Genomic DNA, 24,598 nt, shown 5'->3' with positions numbered 1-24,598 from the left:
GGAGGGATTTGTGTGAGAGGAGAGTGCATGGGTCTTAGGTGGTTTCAGGAAGATAAGGGGGAGCCCTGGGTGAGTTCCCCAAGGGTCATTGACATCGTCTACCAATAGATTTAGTTTTTTTCTCTTTCCTGGGCAGAAGGTGGGAGGAGGGAGATAGTGTGATCCTAATTTAGCTTCCCTGAAATTCCTGATGCCATCACAGTACCCCCTTGGCCTAAGACACATCATATATGAGGCCAACTCCAACATCCAGACTGGCAGGACTGTCCTATGGGTCTCTTTATCCATTCCTGCCCATCTGTCTGCCCTTCCTCAGTCTGGCCTGACTGACCCTTGAGGAATCTCTGCTTTATGCTCCCGTTCAAGACCCCCCCCTCCAACCCGGACATCCTTTCTCTCCATTTCTGCCCAGTGCTCCCCTCCCCCACCACCTCCACTCTGTCTCCAGCTTTTTTTGGCTGCTGTCTCTTCCTCCTCCTCCTCTTCCCTCTTTTCCTGGCACTGAATAATCAGGCCTAGCTGTCCTGGTTTCTGGAAATACCAGTGTGTGGGCAGTGGCTCAGGGCTGGAACTGGGGATGGATGGGTGGATGGCTGGCTGGGGACTACAGTGTAGCCTCAGGCCCTCAGTGCAAAGAAACCAAAATCCAGCTGTGTGTGGTCCATGCCTGTCTCCCTCTGGGAGGGAAGGGCAGGAGATTTATTGAGCAGTAGGGGAGGGGTGGAAATTCAGAGGGCATGGACACAGGCCATTTCATCTCCCAGATCGTCATCATCGAAGCAGGAAAGGATAGACTCCTCATCACTATAGAGTGAGCAGGTCCCCTGTGCCAGAAGGTCACTGGCGGCACTGTCCATCTCATCCAGTGTCAGGCGACACGCATCTGCAATCTCCTGCTTGGCCAGGGCCACAAAGCAAGGATCTTGAGCAAAGAGGCCAAGGCCCTCAGAGATGAGCACCTAGGAGGACAGGTAGGATCAATGTTGGCCAAGGGCACTGTGTGTACAGAGGGGTCAGTGTGGGTAAATGATGTGCCCATGAGGGTGCACAGGGAAGTGCAGGGGCAGCAGTCTGCACATCAGGCTGAGCAGAGGGATGCCTACATGTACAACACAGAGCTGGGGGAGCCAGTCCCCCTCCTCCCCTAGCTCCCACCTCTTCTTCTTGTCCATCACACCTTCTTGCCCACACCCCCTCTGGACTTACAGCCTCCACCAAGCTGTCAGCACTGCTCCTCTTGCTGTAGCTGGGGTTGGAGTGGGTTCTAGGCACATGCAGGCAGGTGAAAGTGCGCAGAGGACCTCCAGATTTACCCAGGTAGTCCTCTCCAGCCGCACCCTCCTCCACCACCAGCAGTGGTGCATACACGAGCCGACCTCTCTGAGGAGGGGTTGCCCAGGAACCCTGGACCAGAATAAACATAGGGGCAGGGATTGAGGGGTGAGGGTGAGGGTCTAGGACTCATTCCTGTGAGTCCTGTCCCTCTCCTCCAATGCGGAACTGTAGTCAAACTGTGTGGGTGTATACCGGACTTGAGTTTGTTTATATTTATTTATTTATGATGCTAGGGATGGAACCTGGGGTTTTGTACATGCTAAACAAATTCTCTACCACTGAGCTGCACCCCCAGCCCCAGACTTGAGTTTATGGCAGAGCAAAGGAAGGTTTAAGTGTCAGCTCTCCTGCTTACTGGCTATGGGATCTTGGGTGAATAAACTTTTCTGGGCCTCGGTCTCCTCATCTGTAAACTGGTAGTAGTAGTACCTACCTCATAAGTAAAGGAAGAGTAAGTGCATTCCTGCATGTGTGTTCATTCTTCAGAAGGGCCTGAATGCAGTGTGTTTGAGAAGTTCAGCCTAGGTTTCCCCACACCCTTGGAGGTCCCAACAGCCCTCCCCTAGCTCACCTGAGCCCTGCTCAGCCCCAATTTTTGTCCGCGATGATAGGTGCCTGGGATGGGTAAATCTTCACAACTGCCCTGGCGTTGCAGACACTGGATAGGGAAGGAGGGCTTCTGACCTGGGAGCAAAGAACACTGGCAGTGCCTCCCTGGCTCTCTGTTCAGCTGGCCCTTGGCAGGGGCTGGGGCCAACCCCACTTTCACCTGCAGGTGTAGGGGGCAGCAGACGTCGCCGTGGCATGTGGTGCCCATTGCCATATCTCTGGGGTCGGTGAGGTGGCAAAAGGACTGAGTGTGGGGGAGTCCGTGGGGGAGTCCCTGCCTGCTCATCCAGGTAGTAGAGCCTGTGTAGAAGGAGGGCTGGGGTACTCAGTCCAGGTCTGGACTCCAAGTTGGGGTACTCACAGTCCCCCCGCCCCCCACAGCTTATCCTAGGTGGCATGGCCAGGGTACCGGTCAGGGATTTCTCCTTCCTCATCTTGTTTGTCATGACCTTTAGTTCCCTTGGGCTCAGGACTTCCTTCCTCTGGGATGGTGAACATGAGAACCCCAGAGCTTCTCCTGGAGAAAGTGAGGCATTTTAGGCAGACCTCCCCCAGTATGTGGCCCTGGGCCCCTGTTCCTATCATCTCAGGGCCCACCCTTTTTTTTTTTTTTTTTTTTGTACCAGGGATTGAACTTGGAACCTTCTGGTTGCGAGGCAGGCGGCAGAACCACTGAGCTAAATCCCCGGCCCTCAGGCCCCATCTTTTATACACTGGGCTTTATGATTTTTTTTTCTGGTACTGGAGGTTCAACCCAAGGTCTTTGCATTGAGCTACATCCTAAGACGTTGTTATTTTTTATTTTGAGACAGGGTCTTGCTAAGGTGTTAAAATGCCCAAGTTGGGCTTGAACTTATGATCCTCCTGCCTTGGCCTCCTAACTTCTAGGATTACAGGTGTGCACCACCACAACGAGCATGTGCTTTTTTCATTAAACCTTTATATTGCCTTTCTCATAAGACTCTGTAGTTACCCTTTATTCCCACCTGAGCCCTTGAAACACCTCCATCCTTCCCAGATTTCTACTTGAAGGCCTCTAGGCACTCCTCCCATGCCCTCTGATACAGTGTCTTGTCCCTGCTTCCCCTCACAACCTTTCCTCACTTGAATGCTTTTTTTTGTGCGTGGGGGCACCAGGGATTGAACTTGGGACCTTGCACTTGCAAGGCAGGTGCTGGAACCACTAAGCTAAATCCCCAGCCCTCACAACCTTTCCTCAGATGTTTGACCATACCTGTGGCTATGGGATCCAGGCTGGGGCACACTGGGGTGTCTGGATTTGGGATCCCCTCTATCTTCATCACTGGGCCTAGGGGAGGGCAAATCTGGGAGGCTGTCCCCAACAGGCAGAGACACAGAAATCCTGGAGTGAGATGAGGGCTGGGAACCCACAGGGCCCTGTGGAGAGTCAAAGGCCTGAGTGTTCATTAATGTTACAGCTAAGTCACTTGGTCATATGGTGGTCCATGAGCACCTCGGAGGCGGAATCAGCTTCCCAACAGCCAAAGGTAGGTTTGGAATAACTTTTTCCATTGTGGTGGGGGGCCCATCTTGGGGGCTTCTTCTCAGAGACAGTGTCAAAGTCACTCAGGGTTGAGGGAATACTTTACAATCAAGAGTTTCTGGGGGAGGGCCGGGGATTTAGCTCAGTGGTTTCGCAGCCTGCTGCGCAAGCGCAAGGACCCGAGTTCAATTCCCGGTACCAAAAAACAAGAGTTTCTGGGGGAGTGAAAAGTTGTCCTCACTTTGTATGTTTCTGGGTCCTTCTCAGCTTCCTCCTCCACTCCCTCTTGCCTTTCTTCCTCCTTTTCCTCCTCTTCTTCCTCCGTGTCACAGGTGAGGGCCTGCCGCATCTCAGGACCCAAGTCCTGTAGGCTCCTCAGGCCCGCCTGTAGGGGTGGAAAAATTGGATAGTGGAGTGCTCAGGATCTAAACTTCCCCTCCATGGGCTTGCTTCCCAGGCAGGAGTGTGTATGTGGGGGCTGGGACCATGGTTTCCAAATCTGTAATATAGGTTTCATGAGATCAAGAAGAATGTCATCTTCAGCCATACCAGACCCCACCCCAAAGACCTGAAGGACAGAAGACATGCTTGAGGGGGCCTCAGCTCCCAGTAGCCCCTTTTCTTTTCTCCTCCGGAATTTGCGGAAATAATCTTGGATCAAGAATGTAGCGTAGAATTTGCCCACAGTAACCTCTTCCTCTGGGGACAAAGGAGAAAAGGCAAAGTAGATACTTCATGAAGAGAAAAGATTTTTTTTTGGTACTGGGGATCGAACTTGGGACCTTGTGCTTGTGGGGCAGACAGCGGCACCACTGAGCTAAATCCCCGACCTGAGAAAAGATTTTTAACAGCACACTTATATTTCATCATGCCAAACATATTGATTTGGGAGTATTCACGGTTCAGAAGTGTAAGTCCAAGTAAGTACATTAAACAGAATATGTAACTGAAGAAATCAATAAATCTAAAAGGATTGGGTAAGAAAAGTTCACCAAATTAATTTTAATATAAAAAGTGGCAAAGGGACAATTTCAATTGCCAAATATACTACCCAGAACTTTCTGGTCCAGACCCTTCCTGCAGTGAATATAACATTCCAAGTGAATGCCTGGCGGTTTGGTTTCCAGGGGTCCTCTGTGCTTCCTCCCCTACCTCCCTAATTCCTACCAATCAGCAAGGGTTCCTTCTGGCCTGGACCTGTGCTGGTTTTGTGGTGGAAAACAATCATCTGACATTGAAGCAATCATCTAGGCTCAAGGCATTGGGGCGAGGGCAACTCACCTTCTGGAAGAGGGATGACCTCATCCAATAGCTTCTGCTTTATCTGCTTCCAGATCTTTTTGATGACCATCCGCAGCTCCTGGTTGGCTTGCTCCAGGTTTCCTGCATTGAGGAGAGTGTGGGCAGAGCAAGTAGGAAGAACCTTTACAGAAGTTTCTACCACAGCTGTACGCTGCCCCATTGGATGGGAGCAGGGGACAGGCCTAGGGAAACCAGTCACCCAGAAAATGGGGTCTGTCACTTGAATTTGCTCTCTGCACCTGCCCCAGGAACTCTCCCATTTCTAGCCCTCCCCTCCATACCTTCTGTCTTGATCTTCAGGGATGTCCGAACCAGGGCAAAGAGCGTGGCATTGAATGTCACTGTCCCATCTGAGTTGAGGGGCACGTTCATTGCCACAAGTCTCTGCAAACACCCGAGACATGAACTGACTCTGGGAAAATGCCAGGTCTGTCTGTAGGCATCAATACCCAGGACAGAAACCTTGGAGGATGTGACCACTCATCCCCAGCCATAGCAGGTTCTGAGCATGCGTAGCCCCTCATGTAGTGGACAGCCTCCCAGGGGCCAGTGGGATGGACAGGTGCACAGACCTTGCAGGCCACTCGGTGTGGGCATAGCTTCCCAAATCCCAGGGGGGGCTGGATGCATCTCAGCAGGGCAACCACATCCAGGTGCTTGATACGGCCCCTGGGGCAGTTGGAGAGGTACCAATAGATTGACAATACCCCTCTACCTCTTTCTCAAGGGTCCACCAGCTCCTCACTGCCTCCTCCCACCAATACCCCAAGGCCCAGAGGATGGGGCAGTGGGAAACTTGGGGTATCTATTGACTGGGTAATGGGATGCGCAGGTAAGAGGTTCTGGGGCTAGGGGCCTGTGGAGGGCAGTGTGTTGTCCCCAGGATTCCAGATAAGGGATTTAAAGGCATACTTGGCCCCAGGGTCATATTCAGACCAGATCCTCTTGAATTCATCAAGGTGATGTGGGCCCAGAATGGACCAATCTCTGGTTAGATAATCAAAATTGTCCATGATCACCGCCACAAAGAGATTTATGATCTGTGGGCCAGGGAACAAGGGGGGTTAGATAAGAGGCCGAGTAGACTCATAGTGTTTATGCAAGGCTGGAGTTATCTTATGTGTTCACTGGGTCCCAAGTCCCATGGTTGACCTTGTTGGCAGACCAACTTCCCAAGAGCTGGACTGTCTGCTTCATATTTGCACACCCCTGAGCCCCCCAGGGCCAGTGCCATGGCAGTGTTGGCAGTTGTGGGGAAATGGTCCTCACCAGGAAGGCACAGAGCATGAAGAAGCTGATAAAATAGACAATGGCAAAATTGCTCCCGCAGGTAAACTCCTCGCCGGGGGCGAAGTCAGACTCTGGGTCACACCGATTTCCAGGAAGGCTGGCAAGCATTATCTCCTGCCATGCCTCACCAGTGGCACACCTGGTGTGGGAGGGGTTACACAGGAGTGACATCCTTGAGGAAAGGCTATGAAGTCATGGCAAGTGGTGTTGTGGGGCCTGGGGGACTGAGGAGATGCCCCACTTCTATCAGGGCTGCACCTGCTACAAACAGCCTTTCAGAATTGTAATAGCTGGCACAGCCATGTGGATGTGGTCATGCCTGCATCTTACAGGTTAGGGCACTGCAGACTAATGAGGGGGTGCATCTTACAGCCAGAAGACTCCTCAGATCACAGCCAGAAAAGGTCTCAGCTGTACGGAGCCCCTTGCCGCCTTGTTATTTTCATAGCCCAGGAAGTCTGGAGTCTAGAGAGGATGTGTGGGCACCCACTGGCATGCTGGGGACTGAGGTGGTGGGGAAATGAGAAGATATCACCTGAAAAGAAGTAGCACAGCCTGTGGAAAGGTCTGGAAGTTGTTGTTTCGGTTGATCTGTGTGCCATCCTGAAGAGCCACCTTGCCAAACATCTGTGGGCCACACAGGGGGTGAACCTGTGCCCTGACACGTTCCAACCCACATGTTGTCGCCTCCTGAGCCCTAGTGAATCCTCAAAACCCTGACAAGCAGGCGCTGCTGATCCCATTTCACAGGTGTGTAGATTGACCCAGGGTTATCCAGTTTGTTTATCTTTCTTTTTTTCTTTTTGGTACCGGGGATCGAACTCAGGACCTTGCATTTTCGAGGCAGGCACGGCAGCACCACTGAGCTAAATCCCTGGCTCCTGTTTATCTTTCTACCTAGCACCCTCACTTAGGAGCTATTCTTATCCAGTGACCACCCCCCTTCTCCAGCAGAGGGGTGCCCAAGGAACTCTCCCCACTGACCTGCATGCCAATGACAGCATAGATGAAGAATATCATTGCTATGAGAAGAGCCACATAGGGCAAGGCCTGCAGGGATGGGGGAGATAGATACTTAGGTCCAGGCAGAGAACTAACTGTAAGCCTGAGAATGCAGTTCTCCCTCTGGCTTGGGCCTACTAGGAGACTCAGTCTTTCCTCAGAGTGCTCAGAGTGTCTCCCCAAATATGGACACAGTGTTAAGCAGAATGGGGTAAATTCCGTGAGCTCAGAGGCATGTTGGGAACTGAGAACCTAGGAAAAGCAAGGAAGCTGGAAATGGGGATGGCTTGCTAGGAGAGTAGTAACAGGGCAGTCTGAGAGGTGTGAGGTGGGGTTGAGGTTTGGCCGAAGGGTTGGAGTAGGGGATTACCTGGAAGGATTTGATGAATGTCCAGAGCAGTGTACGGATCCCTTCACCCTTACTGAGAAGTTTGACCAGCCGCATGACTCGGAAGAGGCGAAAGAAAGTGATAGATATGCGGGAGCTGTCCTCAGAGCTCTGGGGTTGGGGAGGCAGTGGGGATGGCTCAGTTCACACTGCAGCCACCTCCCTGTCTCAGGCCTCAGAGCGGTCAGGAAGCATTTCTTTTCCTTTTTTTCCCCCTCAGGACTGAGGATTAAACCCAGAACTTTTGCACTGCAACTTTTTACACTCCAGCCCTTTTATTGTATTTTAAATTTGAGACAGGGTCTCGATAAATTGCTAGGTTGCCTAGGCCAGGCTCAAACTTTCAATCCTCCTGCCTCAGCCTCCTAGAGTGCTGGGATTACAAGTATGTGCCACCACACCTGGCTCAGGGAGCATTTCTAAGAACTCTTAGGGAGGAAGGGAAGGAAGGAGGAAAAACAGTGTCCCTGTTGTGGGGGGAGCTACCTCACCAAGGTGGCCACCATTCTGAGGGGAGATATGGCCAAAACAGGTGACAGAGGAAATGATGAGGTCATTGTAGATGGACAAGGGGAGAAATCATGAAACAGATACGGGGGTGAGGTGGAAAGGTATGTGGTAGTGGATTGAGATGGTTGTGGAAAAAGTTGTTAATAAGGGTGAGGGAAAGGAGAGGGTAACGGAGATGATGGAGGAGAGAGATCGGAGCCAGTGGAGAAAGCGGTGGGGCCAGTGTATTGTGGAGATGAGAACCGGTGGGGAAGCCAGCGATGGAGATCCGACCGGGAGCCGGCAGCATTGTTGGTCGAGTGATAGAGCCATGCAGTACCCAATGGAGGAGATGAAGGCGCCAGTGATGCAGTTAGTGGTGGTGACAGCCGTGAAAAAGAGAGATGATGAATTTGGTGGTGGAGATGAAGCCAATGGAGTAGTCAGAAGAGATGATGAAACCAAAGCAGGAGTCAGTGGAGATGAGCAGCCAGTGAGGGGAGAGGTGGAGGCAATGAAAGTGGCCACAGAAATAACAGGAGAAGCATTTAGGAGATTGCGGTGCTAGTGCAACATAGCATAGGGAAGGGAGAGGGGGCCTTTGGCTGAGCCCAACAGGGACATAGAAGAGAGAGAGCTACAAGGAGGAGTGCTGAGTCTCCAGAGGGGAAAGGCTGTAAGTGGAGCCACCCACCCATGTGAAGGATACCCTGGGATGGTGATGTGGGGAGAGGTTGTGGGGGGAGTGGGTCAGTGGAGGGCCAGTCCTCACATTGACTTCAGTAACGGCAATGTCCACTATGCTGCCCACCACAATAAGGGCATCAAACGTGTTCCAGGCATCGGCAAAGTAATGCTGTAGGCAGGAAGAAAGCAGTGTGCTGTAGCATAGGGGGTCAGTAGTGGAAGGGGGTATCAGAGAGGCTGGGGCTGCCTCAGACCCCATGTGGGCCTGTGCCCGGCTCCTTCTCACTCCCTAGTCTCATGACTTCCTGGTTGTTACCCCCTCTAGAGCTCTAGAATGTGCTCCCTCCCAAGGAATCTGCTCACTGAGGGTAGGTCCAGGGTTGGGAAGACCAGGTCTAGTGGGCACCTTGAGTTTGAAGGCGATGATTTTGAGCACCATCTCAATAGTGAAGAGGCCAGTGAAGATCATGTTGAGGATGTCCATGGCATAGTTGAAGGGAGCAGTTTGCTCATAGTGCTAGGGGAGAAAATCAGGCAGAGACAGAGTCTGAAGCAGAGAATTCCCACCCCCAACCAGATACTCCCTGGCCTGGGTTGAAGTGAGTCTGAGAACATGGTTGCACTATGGGTTGGGCAAACCCCTTTTGTTGTTTTCCTCCCATTATGGATACTGGAAAGCCCATTTCTTGGTTCCTAGTTTTTCTTGCAGACAGGAAAAGCCAATTTTCTTAATGAGACATAAATATAAGTCTGTTGCTGGTGGAAAGCTTTTGTGAAAAATATTTTCTTTCCATTAAAATGCTCAAATAAAGAGAGTCCCTTGGTGCAACTCTCTCTTTTTTCCTGCTTTTAATGTGGTTCTGATGTCTGGAGCTATGGCATCTGTCTTGTGACCATGAAACAACTATGAGAATGAAAGCCAACTTGCCAAGAATAATGAAGCAGAAAGATACTCTGGCTCTGTGATCAGCAATGAATAAACATCCTACCTCTATGCTTCTCATTGTGTGAGGTAATTACCACATTTCACTGATTCTAGGATGTACATCTTTTTACATTTTAGAATTTCTGAAATTGGAGTGCATTCTACAATTAATGACAACTTACAATAGCCATGGACCACTGTTTTCTCATTCTTACATCTATGGAATCAGAATATAATTTACAATTCTTGGCCTCAGGTTTGAAGAAATATAGGAAATGTCTTTATGGTTTAAGTCTGTCAGGAGGTTTTGTTACTTGCAGCCTAAGGAATTCCTAATGGTTCCCAAGAGACTGTGGGGAGAGAATAGGGGCAGGTTTCTGGCAGAGATCAAGATCAAAATGGGGAGCACAGACCTGCATGGCTAGGGCAACTGTGTTGAGCAGGATGAGCAGGGACATGAGATACTCGAATGCAGCAGAGTTCACAGTGGCCCACACACGATACTGCTGTGGGTTCTTGGGGATGTATCGTCGGAGTGGCTGGGCCTTGAGGGCATACTCCATACACTGGCGCTGTGTACCGGTGCAGGGCATGAATGAGTAGGGGACCCCAAGGCAGAGGGGGGAGAAATTGGTAGCTATGAGTAGGGGGTCAGGGCTCAGAGGTCACCTGGTTCTTGTCCAGCTCACAGTTTTGGTACTCCTGTTCACCCTGGGCACGGAAGGTGATGATGACAAAGCCCACGAAGATGTTCATCATGAAGAATGCAATGATGATGATGTAGACAATGAAGAACACGGAGATCTCCACATGGTAATTATAGATGGGGCCTTCGTCTTCTGCATGTGCATCGATGGCCTTATATAGCAGCCTGTGGGAGCCAGTGGGGGTGGGGGAGAAGTTGAGGGGATTCCCAGCCCCTCAGATTTGCTCCCAGACCATTTATGACAGACAACCTTCTGTATGGCACCTCAAAGATGACTAAGTCCCTGACCTAACCACTTGGGACCTTCATAATCCTCCAAGAGATGCCTCAAAGGGCATTGAATCTCTTGTCTCAGTTCCTCAGAATTCAGAGACCCCATACAGTCCTCCAAAGAATCACCACTCAGGCTCTCAAAGTTCTCACAAATCCTCAAGCTCCCACAAACCTCCAAATCCCCTTACCCAGCTACCTGGAGACCCCCATTTAGCTCCCTGGAACTCCCCTAGAATCCTATAAAGACCTCTACACCCCCTGTCCCATCATCTTGAATCCCCCGCTCCACTTTCCCTAGAAATCCCCAACTAGTACTTTAAAGATGTGTGCAGCTCTCTGGAAACCCCTGAACTTCCTGCTCTATCTCCTCAGTAACCTCCCCTTTTAATACCCTCAGACCTTGACCCAGTCCCCCTAAACTCACCCATTCCTTGGCCTCAGAGACTTTTACCCAGATTCTGGAGATCCCTTGCCCCTTGCCCTTGTCTCCAGCTTCTGAGAAAATGCTGCCCAGTGCCGACACACCCACTAGTCTCCAGAAAATCCTGTCCAGTCTTGAGAGACCTACATTCCATCCCCAAGGTACACTCCCACCCATTCCCAGGAGATCCCACCGATCCCGCTGAGACCATGCCCAGGCCCATGCCATCCCTAGGGCCCTGTTCCTCACGCAGGCCAGCCTTCAAAGGTGGAAACAGTGAACAGAGCCATCATGGCTGAAAGGACATTGTCAAAGTTGAAATCGTTGTTGACCCAGAGCCGCTCTTGGACCAGGGGCCGTGACACATCTCCATCGGGATAGATCAGGAAGGAGCCCCTGTGGATGTTGCAGACAGGCTAGGTGGGTGAGGAGGGTTGGCAGCTGTGGTAAAGGGTCTGGGGTCTCTAGCAGGGAGGCAGCAGGGCATGGTGGTGGAGCTAGACAACCTGGGTTCAAACCCTCCCCCTCTATTTCCTGGCTGGGTGACTGTGGACCTTTAACCTCTCTATGCCTCCATTTCTCCCATGTATGAAATGAACAAAATAGCAGAACCCATTGCTTGGCCTGTCCTAAGGGTTAATTAAGTCACTAAATGAGATTAATGTCTGGCACATAGTTGGCACCATATCACCCTCATGATGATGCTGGTGATAATGGGAGAAGCAACCCTTCATGGCAGCCACCATTAGTTAGTACTAACTACATGCCAGGTATGGTGCTAGGCATTCACATAATCACTTTACAGTGTAATCTACTTGCCATGTGCTAACTCAAGATTCTTCACAACAAACTTGGGAGTTAGGCGCTCTTTTTACCCCCAGTTTTCAGCTGAGCTAAATGGGACTCAGCACCATTAAGAAATACCCCCAAGCCTCATGAAGCGGGTTTGAACCAGGAATGTGTGTCTTGACAGCCCATGTTGTAACCACTACCCTCTGCAGGGGAAAGCTGGACCCTTGGAGCAGAAGCAAGAATGCCAAGTCTGCATGGGAATGTAGGTAACTCTGGGAGTGTGGAGAGGGGCTTAGGGGCATCTGAGGGCTGGGTGAGATCTGAGGACCCTGCAGTTCTTGAGAAAGCTCTGGGGGGTGCATCTTGAACTCTTGGGGGCATTGAGGAAATCTAGGGGGTCTCTGCACCTCTTGGGAGGAGGTTCTAGGGGGTCTTAGGGGCCTTGGTGAGGTCTAGAGGTCCTGGGTTCCATGGAGGGCAAGGCCTCAGGCACTCACTTGCATTCTTTGGGCGTCTGTTTGGCCTCATCAGTACAACCATAGAATTTGCCCTGTAGGAAGGACATCTGTCAAGCAGGTTTGCACTTGACCTCTCCTCCTGACTTCACCCTGGGCCTCTCTGCAGTATTTCCCTACCTTGAAGAGCTGCACACCGATGCAAGCGAACATGAACTGCAGGAGTGTGGTGACAATCATGATGTTCCCGATTGTCCGGATGGCCACGAACACACACTGTACCACGTGCTGCACACATCCACACATATGGCTAATGGACATCGCAGGTCACAGTGGACAGGGGGTGGGGACTCTGGTGACAGATGCTGCTCAGGGTCTTGGGCCAGAGATGTGTGGTCAGGAACAGGTGGCCAAAAGGCCGTGATGTGGTATAGGGATGTGTGGGCACCAACCAGGAATAAGCATTTGCCAGGCAAGGATATGTAGCCAGATGTCAGGGACCTGAGTTAGAGAAATGTGGCCACCGGCAAGGAATGTCTGGTCACTTGTACAGAACATAGGTCAGGCCACATGGTGAGTGGGCGGGATGTGTGGCTATGAGTCAGGTCCAGGCTGCATGGTCATGCATTGATGCAAATGATCAGTTTGATCAGTGATCCTGGCCCAGGGGCAGGCAGGGCAGGGCCCTGTGGGTCTGGGAGAGATGGGCTCACCTTCAGTCCCTTGGCTCTATTGATGGCTCGGAGGGGCCGCAGTACCCGGAGTACTCGAAGGATCTTCACCACTGAGATGGCACTGGAGCTGGGGAAGGGGCAATCCTCAGACCCAGGTCTAGCCCTGACTCTCAGAGGAGTGGGGTAGACAGGGGGTGGTGTCACTCACTGGATGCCAAAAGAGATGAGGGATACACTGACTACCAGCAGATCCAACAGATTGAACCAGCTACGGCAGAAGGAGCCACGGTGCAGGAGGGCCCCAAACACTGTCATCTGGGGACCAGAAGATATTGGGATAGACCTCAGACCTGGGGAAAGTTGAGGGTAAGAGGGGATAGGGAGCAGGTAGACAGGCTGTGGGGAGAGGTAGGGTGTTTTGGGGTAACTGAGGGTATGTCTGAGGGGCACATTAGTCACCTTTAGTAGAATCTCCACAGTAAAAATGGATGTGAAGGCATAGTCAAAGTACCCCAGAATCTAGGGGAGGGAGGAAGAGGGTCAGCCACTGAGTCATAATTGAAAGGGACTACAGGTATGTGTGTACCTCTCTGTAAGTTTTGCCCTGCCTCTCCCTTATTATCATGAGGGACTTCTGTACAAGCATTCAGATTTGGTCCTTTTTTCTTTTTTTTGATACTGGGGATTGAACTCAGGACCTTGTATTTTCAAGGCAGGCGCAGTGCCATTGAGCTAAAGACCCGGACCTGGCCTTTTTTTTTTTTGTGGTTCTGAGGATCTAACTCAGGGCCTCATGCACGCTAGGCAAGTGCTCTACCAGTGAGCTATACTCCCACTCTTAGGATTCAAATTTGGGGTGAGTGTATGTGTGGGGGTACTGGGGATCGAACCCAGGGTTTTGGCCCTGAACTACATCCTCAGCACCTCCACTTTTAAAAAATTTCTTTTAAAAATTTTGAGATAGGGTCCTGTTAAGTTGCCTAGGCTGGGCTCAAACTTGCTATCCTCCTTCCTCAGCCTCTCAGAGTGCTAGGATTAGTGTGCTACCATGCCTGCTTTTTCTTTTGGAGAAAGGGTTTTGTTGTGTAGTTCAGGCTGGCCTTGAACTCACTGTGTATCCCAGGCTGGCCTCAAACTCACAACATTCCTCCAAGTGCTGGGATTACAGGCATGTACCATCACGCCATGCTTATTTATTTACTTTTCTGTCCTCGGGATGGAACCCAGGGCCTTGTACATGATAGGCAAGCACTCTACCACTGGGCAATACCCCCAGCCCTAGGGTTCATATCTGAACTCCACTGCCTCTACCCAGCTACCCGGATGCCCTTGGCCTGCTCAGGCTCTCTGAGCACAACCCTCTTGCCCTCTGAGTTGAGCATTGCTCCCTGCTTGGCATCTCCCCAAGTGTGTGGCACACACAGTATCGGCTGGCACTGCAGCTGCTATTGATCCTCTTTCTCAGCCCAATTAGGGTTCTTCAGCCTGTCTCCACCCTGGACCTGGCTTTTGCGGAGCAAGACACCCTGGGAGTGCCCCTTAGCCCCCAGACACAGGCTCACATGATTGCGGAAGGAGTGGGCTCGGATGGGGTCCTCAGCGGCCAGTGACACGCTGCTGAGGATGATGAACACCAGGATGAGATTGGTGAAGACATGGTGGTGGATGAGGGTGTGGCAGGCCTTCCTCAGCCTGGGGAGTGGGCAGAGGGCTGTGCTCAGAACCCAGGACCACAGAGTCACAGGAAGAACCTGAGGGATACAACCTGCCCTGCCCCTGCTTGGCAGCTCCCTGGCCTCCCGCTGCCCCATCCCCCTAGCCCCCCTGCCCAGCCTGGCGCTCACGGGTTTGTTTGACTGAGACAGAAGAAAGCGCTGCCCTCAGGGATGGGAACCACCTTCTCTTTGGGTACAACTTCCTGCAGGAGTTCCACATGCCCCACACTCCCTTCCTCCTCTTCTTCCTCTTCCTCCTCCTCCACGCCTGGCACTGGAAAAAGAGCAAAAGGCAAAATTCATTGAGAAAATGGATGTAAAGCACCAGAAACTGTTCTTGTTACATGGCCAATCTTCCCATTTCCCTTCTGGAATGCCAGCTCCTCAGGGAAGGGATCTGGCTCTGTTCTGTTCATTGCTGTGTTCCCAGCCTTTAGAACAGTGCCTGGGACCCAGTAGGAGCTCAGGGAGTATGTGCTGGGTGAATGTTATCTGCACATACCATTTTATGATATGAGTAGAGACTGGCAAGTTCCATAATCAAACAAAACATCTGCTTCCTCTTTAACCTCAGTGGTCCCAAACATTGCTGGCCATATACTAAGCCCATTCTTTGCAAGATGACCTTGAAAAAGGCTGCTCCTCAGAGAGGAGGGCATCAGGGGTCAGGAGCTCTCTGCCTGGGCTCTGTCCTCAAAGTCCCTCCCACACATCCTTCACCTGGCCCGGCCAACTTGCTTGCTCCTTCACTCTTTGCAGCCTTCTCTTCCTCATTCTTTCCGACAAGCACCTGGGGATAGAAAGAGGGTAGTCACTGCTGGTGGAGGCAACTCGGGGAATGGACCCAGGGGACGCATGGGGGTGATGTGGTAGTGGGGAAATGAATAGATAGAAGATACAGGTGGAAGCCACACACACAGACAGGTATGGGTGGAGGTATGAGGTGTAGGCCACACTCAGGCCTCTAACTCACCAGCACTCCATTCTCCTGGGGGGCATTTCCCTCACTGCTCTTCTCCCTGTATGAGGAAATGGGCTGATTGCTACAGATGACAAGGCCGTGAGGATTGCAGCAGTCAGGACAAACCTACCTTCCCTCTTTCCCTCCCCCTTTCCTTCCTCCTTCCTCAGTCTCCTGAGTACTGGGATTACAGGCATGAGCCATACTGGGCTCAGAACAGACCTTTCGTGGTCCCCTAGACCCTCCCTGCTTCTTCCCTCGACCCCCATGGTCTATTCTCACAGCAGCTGGAGGGAGCCTGTGAAATTCTGTCTGGCATACCCATCCTCTGCTCACAACCCTCCCAGGGCTCTGCCACCAAGAGCAAAAGCTGAAGTCTCACCTTGGCCCCGAATGCCCTCAGTATGGCTCCTCTACCCCCCACCATCTGACCTCACCTCCGACCATTCTCTTTTCTAACTCCATTACTGCCTCACTGGTGTTTTTTGTGTATTTGTTTACCTGCAGTGCTGGGGATGGAACCCAGGGCCTTGTACACAGTAGGCAAATGTTCTACCATTGAGCCATGGCCCCGGTTCCAGTGTTTGTTTCTGAATGTCATAACATCACTGCCTCAGGACCTTTGCACTTGCTGTTCTTGTGCCTTGAATATTTCTCCAGATATTTGTATGGGTCACTCCCTTACTTTATTCAGGTCTCTGTTCAAATGTCACGTCCTCATAAAAAAAATCCTTTTTGGGCGCAAGGACCCGAGTTCGATCCTTGGTACCAAAAAAAAAAATCCTTCCTAACCAAAATAGCAATCAACATTTCTCTCTCTCCATTCTGCTTTCTTCTTTATCATGTATTATTAACATATATTTATTATATTATATTTTAATTTCTTTGTATTTTGCTTATCTTCCCCAACTGGAATGTCAGCTTCATGAAAGGCAAGGACTCTTTATGCCTTGAGCCCGGCTATTTCCATGGCCTTTACAACAGAGTCTGGCACAAAGTAGGTGCTCAACAAATGCAAGTGGAATGAGTGAGGCCTGGCAGCTTGCACCTGGAGGTGGGGACTGATAACCAGGGTGACTGGAGTCATCTCTGCTGTCTGTGTAGGATGCATGCAGGGTTTCCGGCCAGGGATCTTGGGGAGAGACTGTCTTTGGGGCGGAGCCAGGCCTTACCTGCCCTTGTCTTTGGCAGTGCCTGCATCCCCGCTGGCCAGGTTATCTACAGCGATGGCAAGGAACACGTTCAACAGGATGTCTGGGGAAAGCTCAGGCTGCAGAGATGGAGAAGCAGCCTGCCCCACCCCCCACCATCCGGCCTCCCACATCCCAAGGATACAGTTGCCACAGATGAAGAGGATGATGAAATAGATGCACACAAGCATCCCTGGGAAGAAGGGGCCACCATAGGCCATGATGCCATCATACATGACCACGTTCCAGTCCTCGCCCGTCAGGATCTGGGGTTGGGAGGTCATCATGAAGCTCTTGGGACCCCCACCAATGCTGGGATCCCCCCAATCCACTCACCCCTAGGTCTTCGGGCCCTACCTGGAAGACAGTCAGGAGGGCCTGGGGGAAGGTGTCAAAGGTGCTTCGCTTGGTGTGGGTCTGGTCAAAGTTGAACTTGCCCCCAAACAGCTGCATGCCAAGCAGGGAGAAAATGATGATAAAGAGGAAGAGTAGAAGCAGCAAGGAAGCAATGGATTTCATGGAATTGAGCAGGGATGCCACCAGGTTCCTCAGAGATGCCCAGTGCCTGCAGCAGAGACAGAAGGGGCAGGGTTGGACAGAAGGGGCGGAGTCAGCAGCTGGGGCAGGGCTCCAGGTTGGAGGGCCCTGGGGCAGGGTGGGTTCAGATAGGCTTGATGTCAAGGCTGGAAATGATTTTGGAGTTGGGGGATGGTGAGAGTAAGACAGGAAGGGAGAGCTGAGTTTGGGGTTAGGGGTGGCACTGGGGCACAATGGGAGATGAGGTTAGGATGGAGGTCTCCGGAGGCTGAATCCACGGCCTTTGCACTGAACTATATACCTGGACCCTTTTTTAAAATTATTTTTTGAGATAGGATCTCTCTCATTAGTCACTAAATTGCCCAGGCAGGGCTTGAATTTGTGATCTTCCGACCTCAGCCTCTCAAATGCTGGCTTTACAGGTGTGTGTAACCATGTCCTGCTAGGATAGAGGTTTTTTATGTTTTGTTTTTTGTTGAAACAGGGTCTCCCAATGTAGTTCAGGCTGGTCTTGAACTTACTATGTGGACCAGGCTGGTTTCAAACTAGTGGTGATCCTCCTGGCTCAGCCTCCTGAGTGCTGGGATTACAGGTGTGCACCACCATGCCTGGCTTAGGATGGAGGTTTAGATGGGAGTTGGTGAAGCTAGAATTGGGTTTCAGGTTGGGACTGGGATGGGCTGGGGATGGGATTGCAGAGACCTGGGGTTGGAGAGAAGGCTGTTATTGAGGGTTTGGAGAGGAGAGGGGATGGGAATGAGATTGGGGCTGGGTCAGGGAATGGGGTGCGGTTGGAGAAAGGGTGATCAGGGTGAGGGGTGTGGGGGTTGTGTTTGAGGATAGAGGATGGCATTGTGGTTGGTGGTGAGTGATGGGGGTCGGCCTGGGAGGTAGGGATGAGGTGGGAGATGGGCTGGCCTTGGCTGTAAATGGGCTATGGACGAGGGTGACATGGACTGTGGGCTGGGGTTAGAGATGGTATTATGGTGGGGGCTTGGGGATGAGATTGCGGGGCTGAAGATGGGATTGAGTTTGGAGATGGGCTTGGGGGTAATGCTAGAGCAAGAACTGTGGTTGAGGGAAGGATAGCAAATGGAGCAGATGCTCTCTCTGGTAGACGCTGGTCTCCATGAAGGAAGGAGCTTTTGCCTGCTTTGATTCCTGGTGTTTCCCTAGGGCCTGGGAGAGTGCCCAGCATGTGTTAGGTGCTCCATGGATGTTTGCTAAGGGAATGGTGATGCAGATGAAATTATCACTGGAACTGGGAGTGGACTGTTTGGGCTGTGTCTGGGGCTCCACTCTCTCCCTCCATACACACCTGGTGACCTTAAAGATCCTGAGGAGACGCACACACCGCAGCACTGAGATGCCAAGGGGCTGCATGGCACCCACCTCCACCAAGGTGGTCTCCAGGATGCCCCCACAGACCACGAAACAGTCAAAGCGGTTGAAGAAGGAGGCGACGTAGACAGAAGGACCCAGACCATACAGCTTGAGAAGCATCTCAGCCGTGAACAGACAGAGCAGCACTTTGTTGGCGCACTCTGTGGAGAGGGGCAGGGGTAACCGGGCTGGCTGCTTTACAGGGTGACACGTGGAAAGAAGGGGGCGTGGGGTGATCTTGGGTAGCTGGTATCAGGCCAGGTATGGGCTGGGCATGGGGTTGGGGTTTGGGATTGGGATGTAGGTCAGAGTGGGTGAGATTTTGGTGAGCCTGGAACTGGGGTAAGGGGCAGAGTTGGGGTGGAATAACAACAGCTGGCTTTTGTAAAGAATTTGTTTTATGTGGGCCATACAATGTTCTAAGCACTTTCTATTGTAATGTCTTCAATCCCCCAACCACCCTGGGATATGGATATTGTCATTATGTTCATTTTGTGGATGGGGAAACTGAGGCACAAGGGGTTAACTTATCCAGACAGTGTGGAGTTATGGGCCTGGATTCTGGGGCCAGGTTACCTGGTTTCTATTTTCTGGCTTAGTTACTCAGGAGCTGAGTCCTAGGATTAGTTGCTTAACACTTTAGTTCCTTGATGACCAGTACCCTGGGCCTTAGTACTTAATGCACATAAACTGTGGTGAAGAGAGATTGAATTTGCAATATGTGAAGCACCAAGAACAGAGCTTGATGCACACAGCAAGTGCCATGTAAGTGGAAGCTATGTGGTCGGATGGGACAGGCTGAGGTTTTATATTTCTCCTGGTGGGAAGGCAGTGTCTGGGGTCTGAGGCTCCCTAGAGACCCTGGATTTGAACTACTGGGGAGGAGGGAGCAGGGGGATATGGGAAAGGGCTGGCAGGCTGGGGGGCTCACCCTGAGTTTGGGTGAGCCACACGGGCTGCCCATGGTGCTCTGAAGCGATGGTCAGTGTGTTGAGGAAGACAAGCAGCAGCACAGCCCAGTAGCAGGCATTGGACTTTACAGCCCGCCTGCAGCGTGCCCGGAGGCCCCGGTTGGCCCTTCGGAGGCGGCGACTGGGAGGAAAGAGAGTCCACTGCCAAGATGCTGACCTAAGCTGTGGGGGGCCGGGGGGGTGGGACCCAAAGGCCATGGAGGGCTTGGAGGTGGAGGCATCTCAAAGCCACAGGACCAAGAAGTCACTGCACAGTTTTCTCAACTCACCAGACCCGAGTTTTCATGATCTTGTTTCTGGAAAAGGGGAGAATAGAGGAGTGTCATAAGAGGCCAAGAGGGAGTCAGTGGCTGGGGCCTGAGGTCAGGGGCTGGGGTTAAGATATGGGGTGAAAATAAGGACTGGGGTCAAGGTCCGACTGGGTCTGGCCTGGTCAGAAGTCAAAGGCTGGGGACCCTCACAGGCAGCGTGTACAGCTAGCCAGAGCCCCCTCCTCTTTGTCCTCATCGCCTGGGGTCTCTGTCATGGAGCCAGTGTCACTGGCTGGAAGGCTGGCTGTGGGTCAAATGGGGACAGAGGTCGGGACCTTTGGTTTTCTCCTTTGCCTGCCCACCCCTACCCTGCCCTGACTGGATCTGGCTAGGTCCCCACCATGGCTGCTGGTGGAGTGTGTGGAGCTAGTGGAGTGACTGAACCAGCGCAGGTGTCCACGCCTCCTATTGGTCAGTTCGGCCAGCTGTGGTCCTGTGGGGACAGAGAGGACAGTTGGAGAGGATGACCTGGGGGGCAGAGTTAGGGCCACATCTAGGGGAAGGGGGGTTATTTGGAGTCTTTGTATCTGAGGCTGGGTCTAGACTCTGTCCTGAGCCAGAACTGGGGGCTGGGCCTAGAATGGCCACAGCTTGGGGCTGGGTCTCAGGAGGGTGGGCTGCATCTGAGGCATGAGTGGAGCAGGCAATGGGCCAGACTAGAGTCGCCTACGATGGCCAGCTTGGCCCTCTTCAGCCATAGAACCCAAGTTGCCATCTGCTGAGGGGTCCTCAAGGTCTAGCTCCTCAGCTTGTGTAATCCAATCCAGGTAGCCTTGCAGGTCCTCCTCCATCTGCTGCTTCTCCCGAAGCTTCTGGAAGTCACCTCTTGCTTTTGCCTTCTCTCTCTCCTTGGAGAACTCTCTGAGGGAGAAGAGTAGAGGGCTAGGTGAGGGAATCACCCCAGGCTCCTTGCCTTCACCATTTCAGCCATACTAGCTGTTCTTTGAACATGCCAAGCACATCTAGCCTTTGAGCTTTTGCATTGGCTGTTGCTTGGAACACTTCCCTCAGATAGCCACATGGTCCCCTTCCTCATTTCTTTCATATTTGGGGGTACTGGGGATCGAATTCAGGACCTTGCACTTGCAAGGCAGGTGTGGTGCCACTGAGCTAAATCCCCAGCCCTCTTTCATATTTTATTCAAATAACACCTTCTCAATGAGGCCTGTTCTGATGTCTCTATTTCTTCTCTCCTCCTCCTCCTCCTCCTCTTTCTCCTTCTTTTCCTCCTCCTTCTCCTCCTTCCTGCTGTACTGGCAACTGAACCCAGGGGTACTCTACCACTGAGCTACATCTTCAGACATTTTAATTGTATTTTGAGACCATGTCTCATGAAGTTGCTCAAGCTGGTCTTGAACTTTTGATCCTCCTGCCTCAGCTGAGTAGCCAGGATTAGAGGTGTGTACCATCATACATGGCATGATAGTCCTATTTCTAATTTCAAGATCTCACTATTCCTATCTATATCCTTTCTTTCCACATCTTGCTATTGCCTGTCTCCCCACATTGAATGAAATATGCAGGGAGGCAGGGATTTTCGTGTCTTGCTCCATTCCTAAAACAGTGCCTCTCACACAGTAGATGTTTACATGGAATGGTTGAAGGAAGGTACATTACACATGGGGTTTGATGAATGGCTAGGAGTTTGCCAGCACAAAAAGGGGACTGGAATTGCAGAGGTGGGGGAGAATGTCTGGGTCTCTTACCCACTTAGGACACCAAGCACAAGGTTGAGGACGAAGAAGGACCCAAAGATGACCAGGCTCACAAAATATACCCAGGGCAGCTCATACCCCATGGCATCCTGCATCTGGGGAGAGAGAGGGCATACTCCCTGAGGGCATGCAGATGTGCCCACCTGAGCTGGGGAGAAGGGGGTAAAGGCAGCCTCCAAGCTGTGTGCCCACCATTCACCTCACCCAGTACAGGACGTCAGTCCAGCCTTCCATGGTGATGCATTGGAAGACTGTCAGCATGGCAAAGAAGAAGTTATCGAAGTTGGTGATGCCACCGTTAGGTCCTGGCCAGCGGCCACGGCACTCAGTCTGGTTCAGTGTGCAGGCTCGCCCAGAGCCGGAAGATGCACAGGGAGACGGATCTTCCTCCACCTCCACATCTGCGGGAAAACTAGAGCTGGGACTATGTGGCAATCCACAGTCCCTTCTCAAAAGCCCACCCTCCTATGAAGTTTGACTCAGGGTCCTATAATTTTCTAAGGTAAATCAACTTTTGTCTCGGAGGCCTGATCCCTGTAAGGTTGGAATTCAGACCCACTGGGAAGCTGTACATACCACAGATAGGGATCTGAGGAGGGAGACTGTAAATGCTGGATAGTCTTGCGAAAGACAGGGAGGCCTGAGCCGGGGGCGGGGTCTTGAGTGTAGGGGTTTGTATTGGGCTTTCAGGGGTGCAGCCTGAGCCTGGGGACAGTCTTGTGAATTTGAGTGGGTATCTTGAGAACTAGTTCGGGTCTGGGAGGCTTGGGGAGGGGGCGTGTCCTGTCCTGGGAGGGGGCGTGTCCTGTCCTGGGAGGGGTGGGCTGGCTGACCAGATCCCAGGAAGTAGCATGTCTTGTGCATGCGTCCGAGGAACAGCTCCAGTCCAATGATGGCATAAATGATAATGACGAAGAGCACGAGCAGGGCGATGTGCAGCAGCGGCACCAGCGCCTTCAAGATGGAATTGAGCACGATGTGCAGGCCTGTGGGAGGAGGGGGCTGGCTTAGCCTAGCCCCAGCCCCACCCCACCCCCATCTCCAACCCCAAGCGGAAGGAATGCTGCTTACTCGGGACTCCAGACACCAGCCTCAGTGGCCGCAGCACCCGGAACGCCCGCAACGCCTTCACATCGAAGCCCCCCGGCTTTCCCCCAGTATGCGGAGCGTCGCCTGGCCGCCCAGGTCCCTGCTCCAACAGCACGCTGAACAGCCTGATGGCGGAACACGGGACAGGGAGGCGGGGGCGGGGGGGGCGGGAGGTGTCAGGCCTTGGACTCCCCTCCACCCCTCCTTTCTGCTCCTAAAAGCACAAGCCTTTGTAACTGGAAATGCAAATGGTTTTAAAATATGTTAATATTCTTTTTTTACATTAAAAATATGTTAATATTCTTGATTCTGGCTTTTGAATAAGGGCAGCCTGAAGCAGTCGCTTCCCTGAGCCTGGAAATCAGCGGGCCTGCGGAAAGGAAGCACAAACTAGGGTGGGGTGTCCCTCTTCCCCGCAGACACGCACCCGACCACGACGATGATGAAATCGAGTAGGTTCCAGCCATTGCGGATGTAAGCGCTGGGGTGGAGCACCAGCCCATAGGCCACGATCTTGAGCACGGTCTCCATAGTGAAAATCACCAGAAATACGTACTCCACCTGCTCCTGGGATGGAGCCGGGGCCGGGCGCGGGGTGGTGGTGGGTTGTCGGAGAGTTATTTGGGGGCGGGTTTTTGTGTTTTTTTTTTGTACCAGGGATTGAACTCGGGACCTTGAGCTTTCAAGGCAGGCTGCGGAACCACTGAGCTAAATCCCCAGCCAGCCGGCGCCCGGGGGGGGGGGTGTTCTGATCCGGTAGGGGTCGAGGAGGGATTGTGGGGTCGGGACGGAGGATGGGGCTGTGTGGGTCGGGGCCTGGTTGGAAGGCTTTCAATGTGGCTCTACTGGGGCTGAATCTGGCTGGGGACAGGCAGGGGCCTCACCAGGTTGTGGTTGGCAGTGTTGGAGTCATCCTCTGGGAAGGGGATGTAGACCCCGAGTGCCACGCAGTTGGCAAAGATGGTCAGCAGGATGAGGATGTCAAAAGGCCTGAGGTGGACACAGTCAAGGACCCAGGCAGAGCTGCCTTGGAAATCCCACATTCCCTAGGGACCCGCCTTTGCCTTCAAGGTGACTGCATCTGACATTCTCAAACCCTGCCCTGAGCAAGGCCTTGCCTTTGACACCCCCTCTTCAAGCCATAATTATCTCCGACTCATGCTTTGATCCAGTCCTTGACACTAACCCCTGGTGAGTTTATCCAGTTTCCCCCTCTAACCCAGTTCTTTGCCCTGAATCCCTAATGACCTCACCTCTCCTCCATTCCAGCCCGGATCCAATCCTTGACTCCCAGGACCCTGGTTATCCTTATTCCTGAGCCCAGCCCCTGGCCTTTCAGGATACTTCCACTCCACGATGCTGATGCAGGACCGCCGAAGGGGATTGGCCAAGGTGAGGCAGAAGAGTGCCCTGGGTGACCGCTGTGCGCTGGCCACTGCCACCATCTTGTGCTTACTGTTCTGAGTCTTTCGCCTAGGGGTTCCCAGGCCTGATGCCCCACTATCACTCCCCACAGCTGGAGGCCCAGGGCACAATCCCCATTCCGAACCAGGTCCTGCCCCATTGCCTGGACTGGGCTCTGAGGTGGTGTCTGTGTGGAGAAAAAGAGCCAGAGAGTGGCAGGATATTAGGGCAATCATAGCTTCTTCCTACCTGATCCCATCCCTCTGAAAGGAGAGAAGAGCATGTGAAACTAGGGAGAGTTGGGGGTACTCAGGTTAAGGATCGGGGCAAGACTTAGTGTTGGGATTAATATTGAGGGTGGAGTGAGAATTTATAGGGGAGAGGAGGTGAGAGTACATTTCCAAATGAAACAGGGTTTGACTGGGGATAGAGCTTAAATTGCCTTGTGATGGGCTTTGGTTTATAGCTGG

General features: G+C 52.3%; 1 protein-coding gene across 2 annotated transcripts; it reads right to left on the bottom strand.

Annotated features, from left to right (window-relative positions):
* Positions 1-660: 660 nt before the first annotated feature.
* Cacna1f (calcium voltage-gated channel subunit alpha1 F) lies at positions 661-23,545 on the bottom strand. 2 transcript variants are annotated; one of them, XM_087189715.1, is made up of 44 exons: positions 23,152-23,545; positions 22,707-22,849; positions 22,469-22,621; positions 21,840-22,036; positions 21,627-21,730; positions 20,591-20,781; positions 20,261-20,353; positions 20,071-20,164; positions 19,879-19,905; positions 19,570-19,730; positions 18,574-18,799; positions 17,076-17,283; positions 16,864-16,984; positions 16,701-16,782; positions 15,541-15,586; positions 15,288-15,357; positions 14,697-14,841; positions 14,415-14,544; positions 13,312-13,371; positions 13,061-13,167; positions 12,892-12,979; positions 12,359-12,466; positions 12,221-12,273; positions 11,181-11,327; positions 10,201-10,402; positions 9,945-10,103; positions 9,013-9,123; positions 8,692-8,775; positions 7,413-7,541; positions 7,025-7,090; positions 6,576-6,667; positions 6,020-6,179; positions 5,663-5,790; positions 5,323-5,419; positions 5,032-5,134; positions 4,730-4,831; positions 4,017-4,147; positions 3,690-3,833; positions 3,179-3,342; positions 2,354-2,461; positions 2,105-2,244; positions 1,907-2,019; positions 1,207-1,404; positions 661-959 (listed from the first exon to the last, which is right to left on the bottom strand). In XM_087189715.1, exons 1-44 carry the CDS (start codon positions 23,253-23,255, stop codon positions 729-731), a joined length of 5,520 nt encoding a protein of 1,839 aa, XP_087045841.1. In that variant the 5' UTR covers positions 23,256-23,545; the 3' UTR covers positions 661-728. The 2 variants fall into 2 exon arrangements, with proteins under 2 accessions (XP_087045841.1, XP_087045842.1); XM_087189716.1 differs by lacking the exons at positions 20,071-20,164; positions 20,591-20,781; positions 21,627-21,730; ... (2 more) ...; positions 22,707-22,849; positions 23,152-23,545 and having other exon boundaries at positions 16,701-16,984; positions 20,261-20,576.
* Positions 23,546-24,598: the final 1,053 nt, after the last annotated feature.

Source organism: Heterocephalus glaber, unplaced genomic scaffold, assembly GCF_053883595.1.
Source record: "Heterocephalus glaber isolate CG9 unplaced genomic scaffold, H.glaber_assembly_v1.0 deba00001546, whole genome shotgun sequence".
Classification (NCBI taxonomy): Eukaryota; Metazoa; Chordata; class Mammalia; order Rodentia; family Bathyergidae; genus Heterocephalus; species Heterocephalus glaber.
The sequence above is the reverse complement of the archived record's forward strand: the minus strand, read 5'-3'. Positions and strand labels throughout refer to the sequence as shown.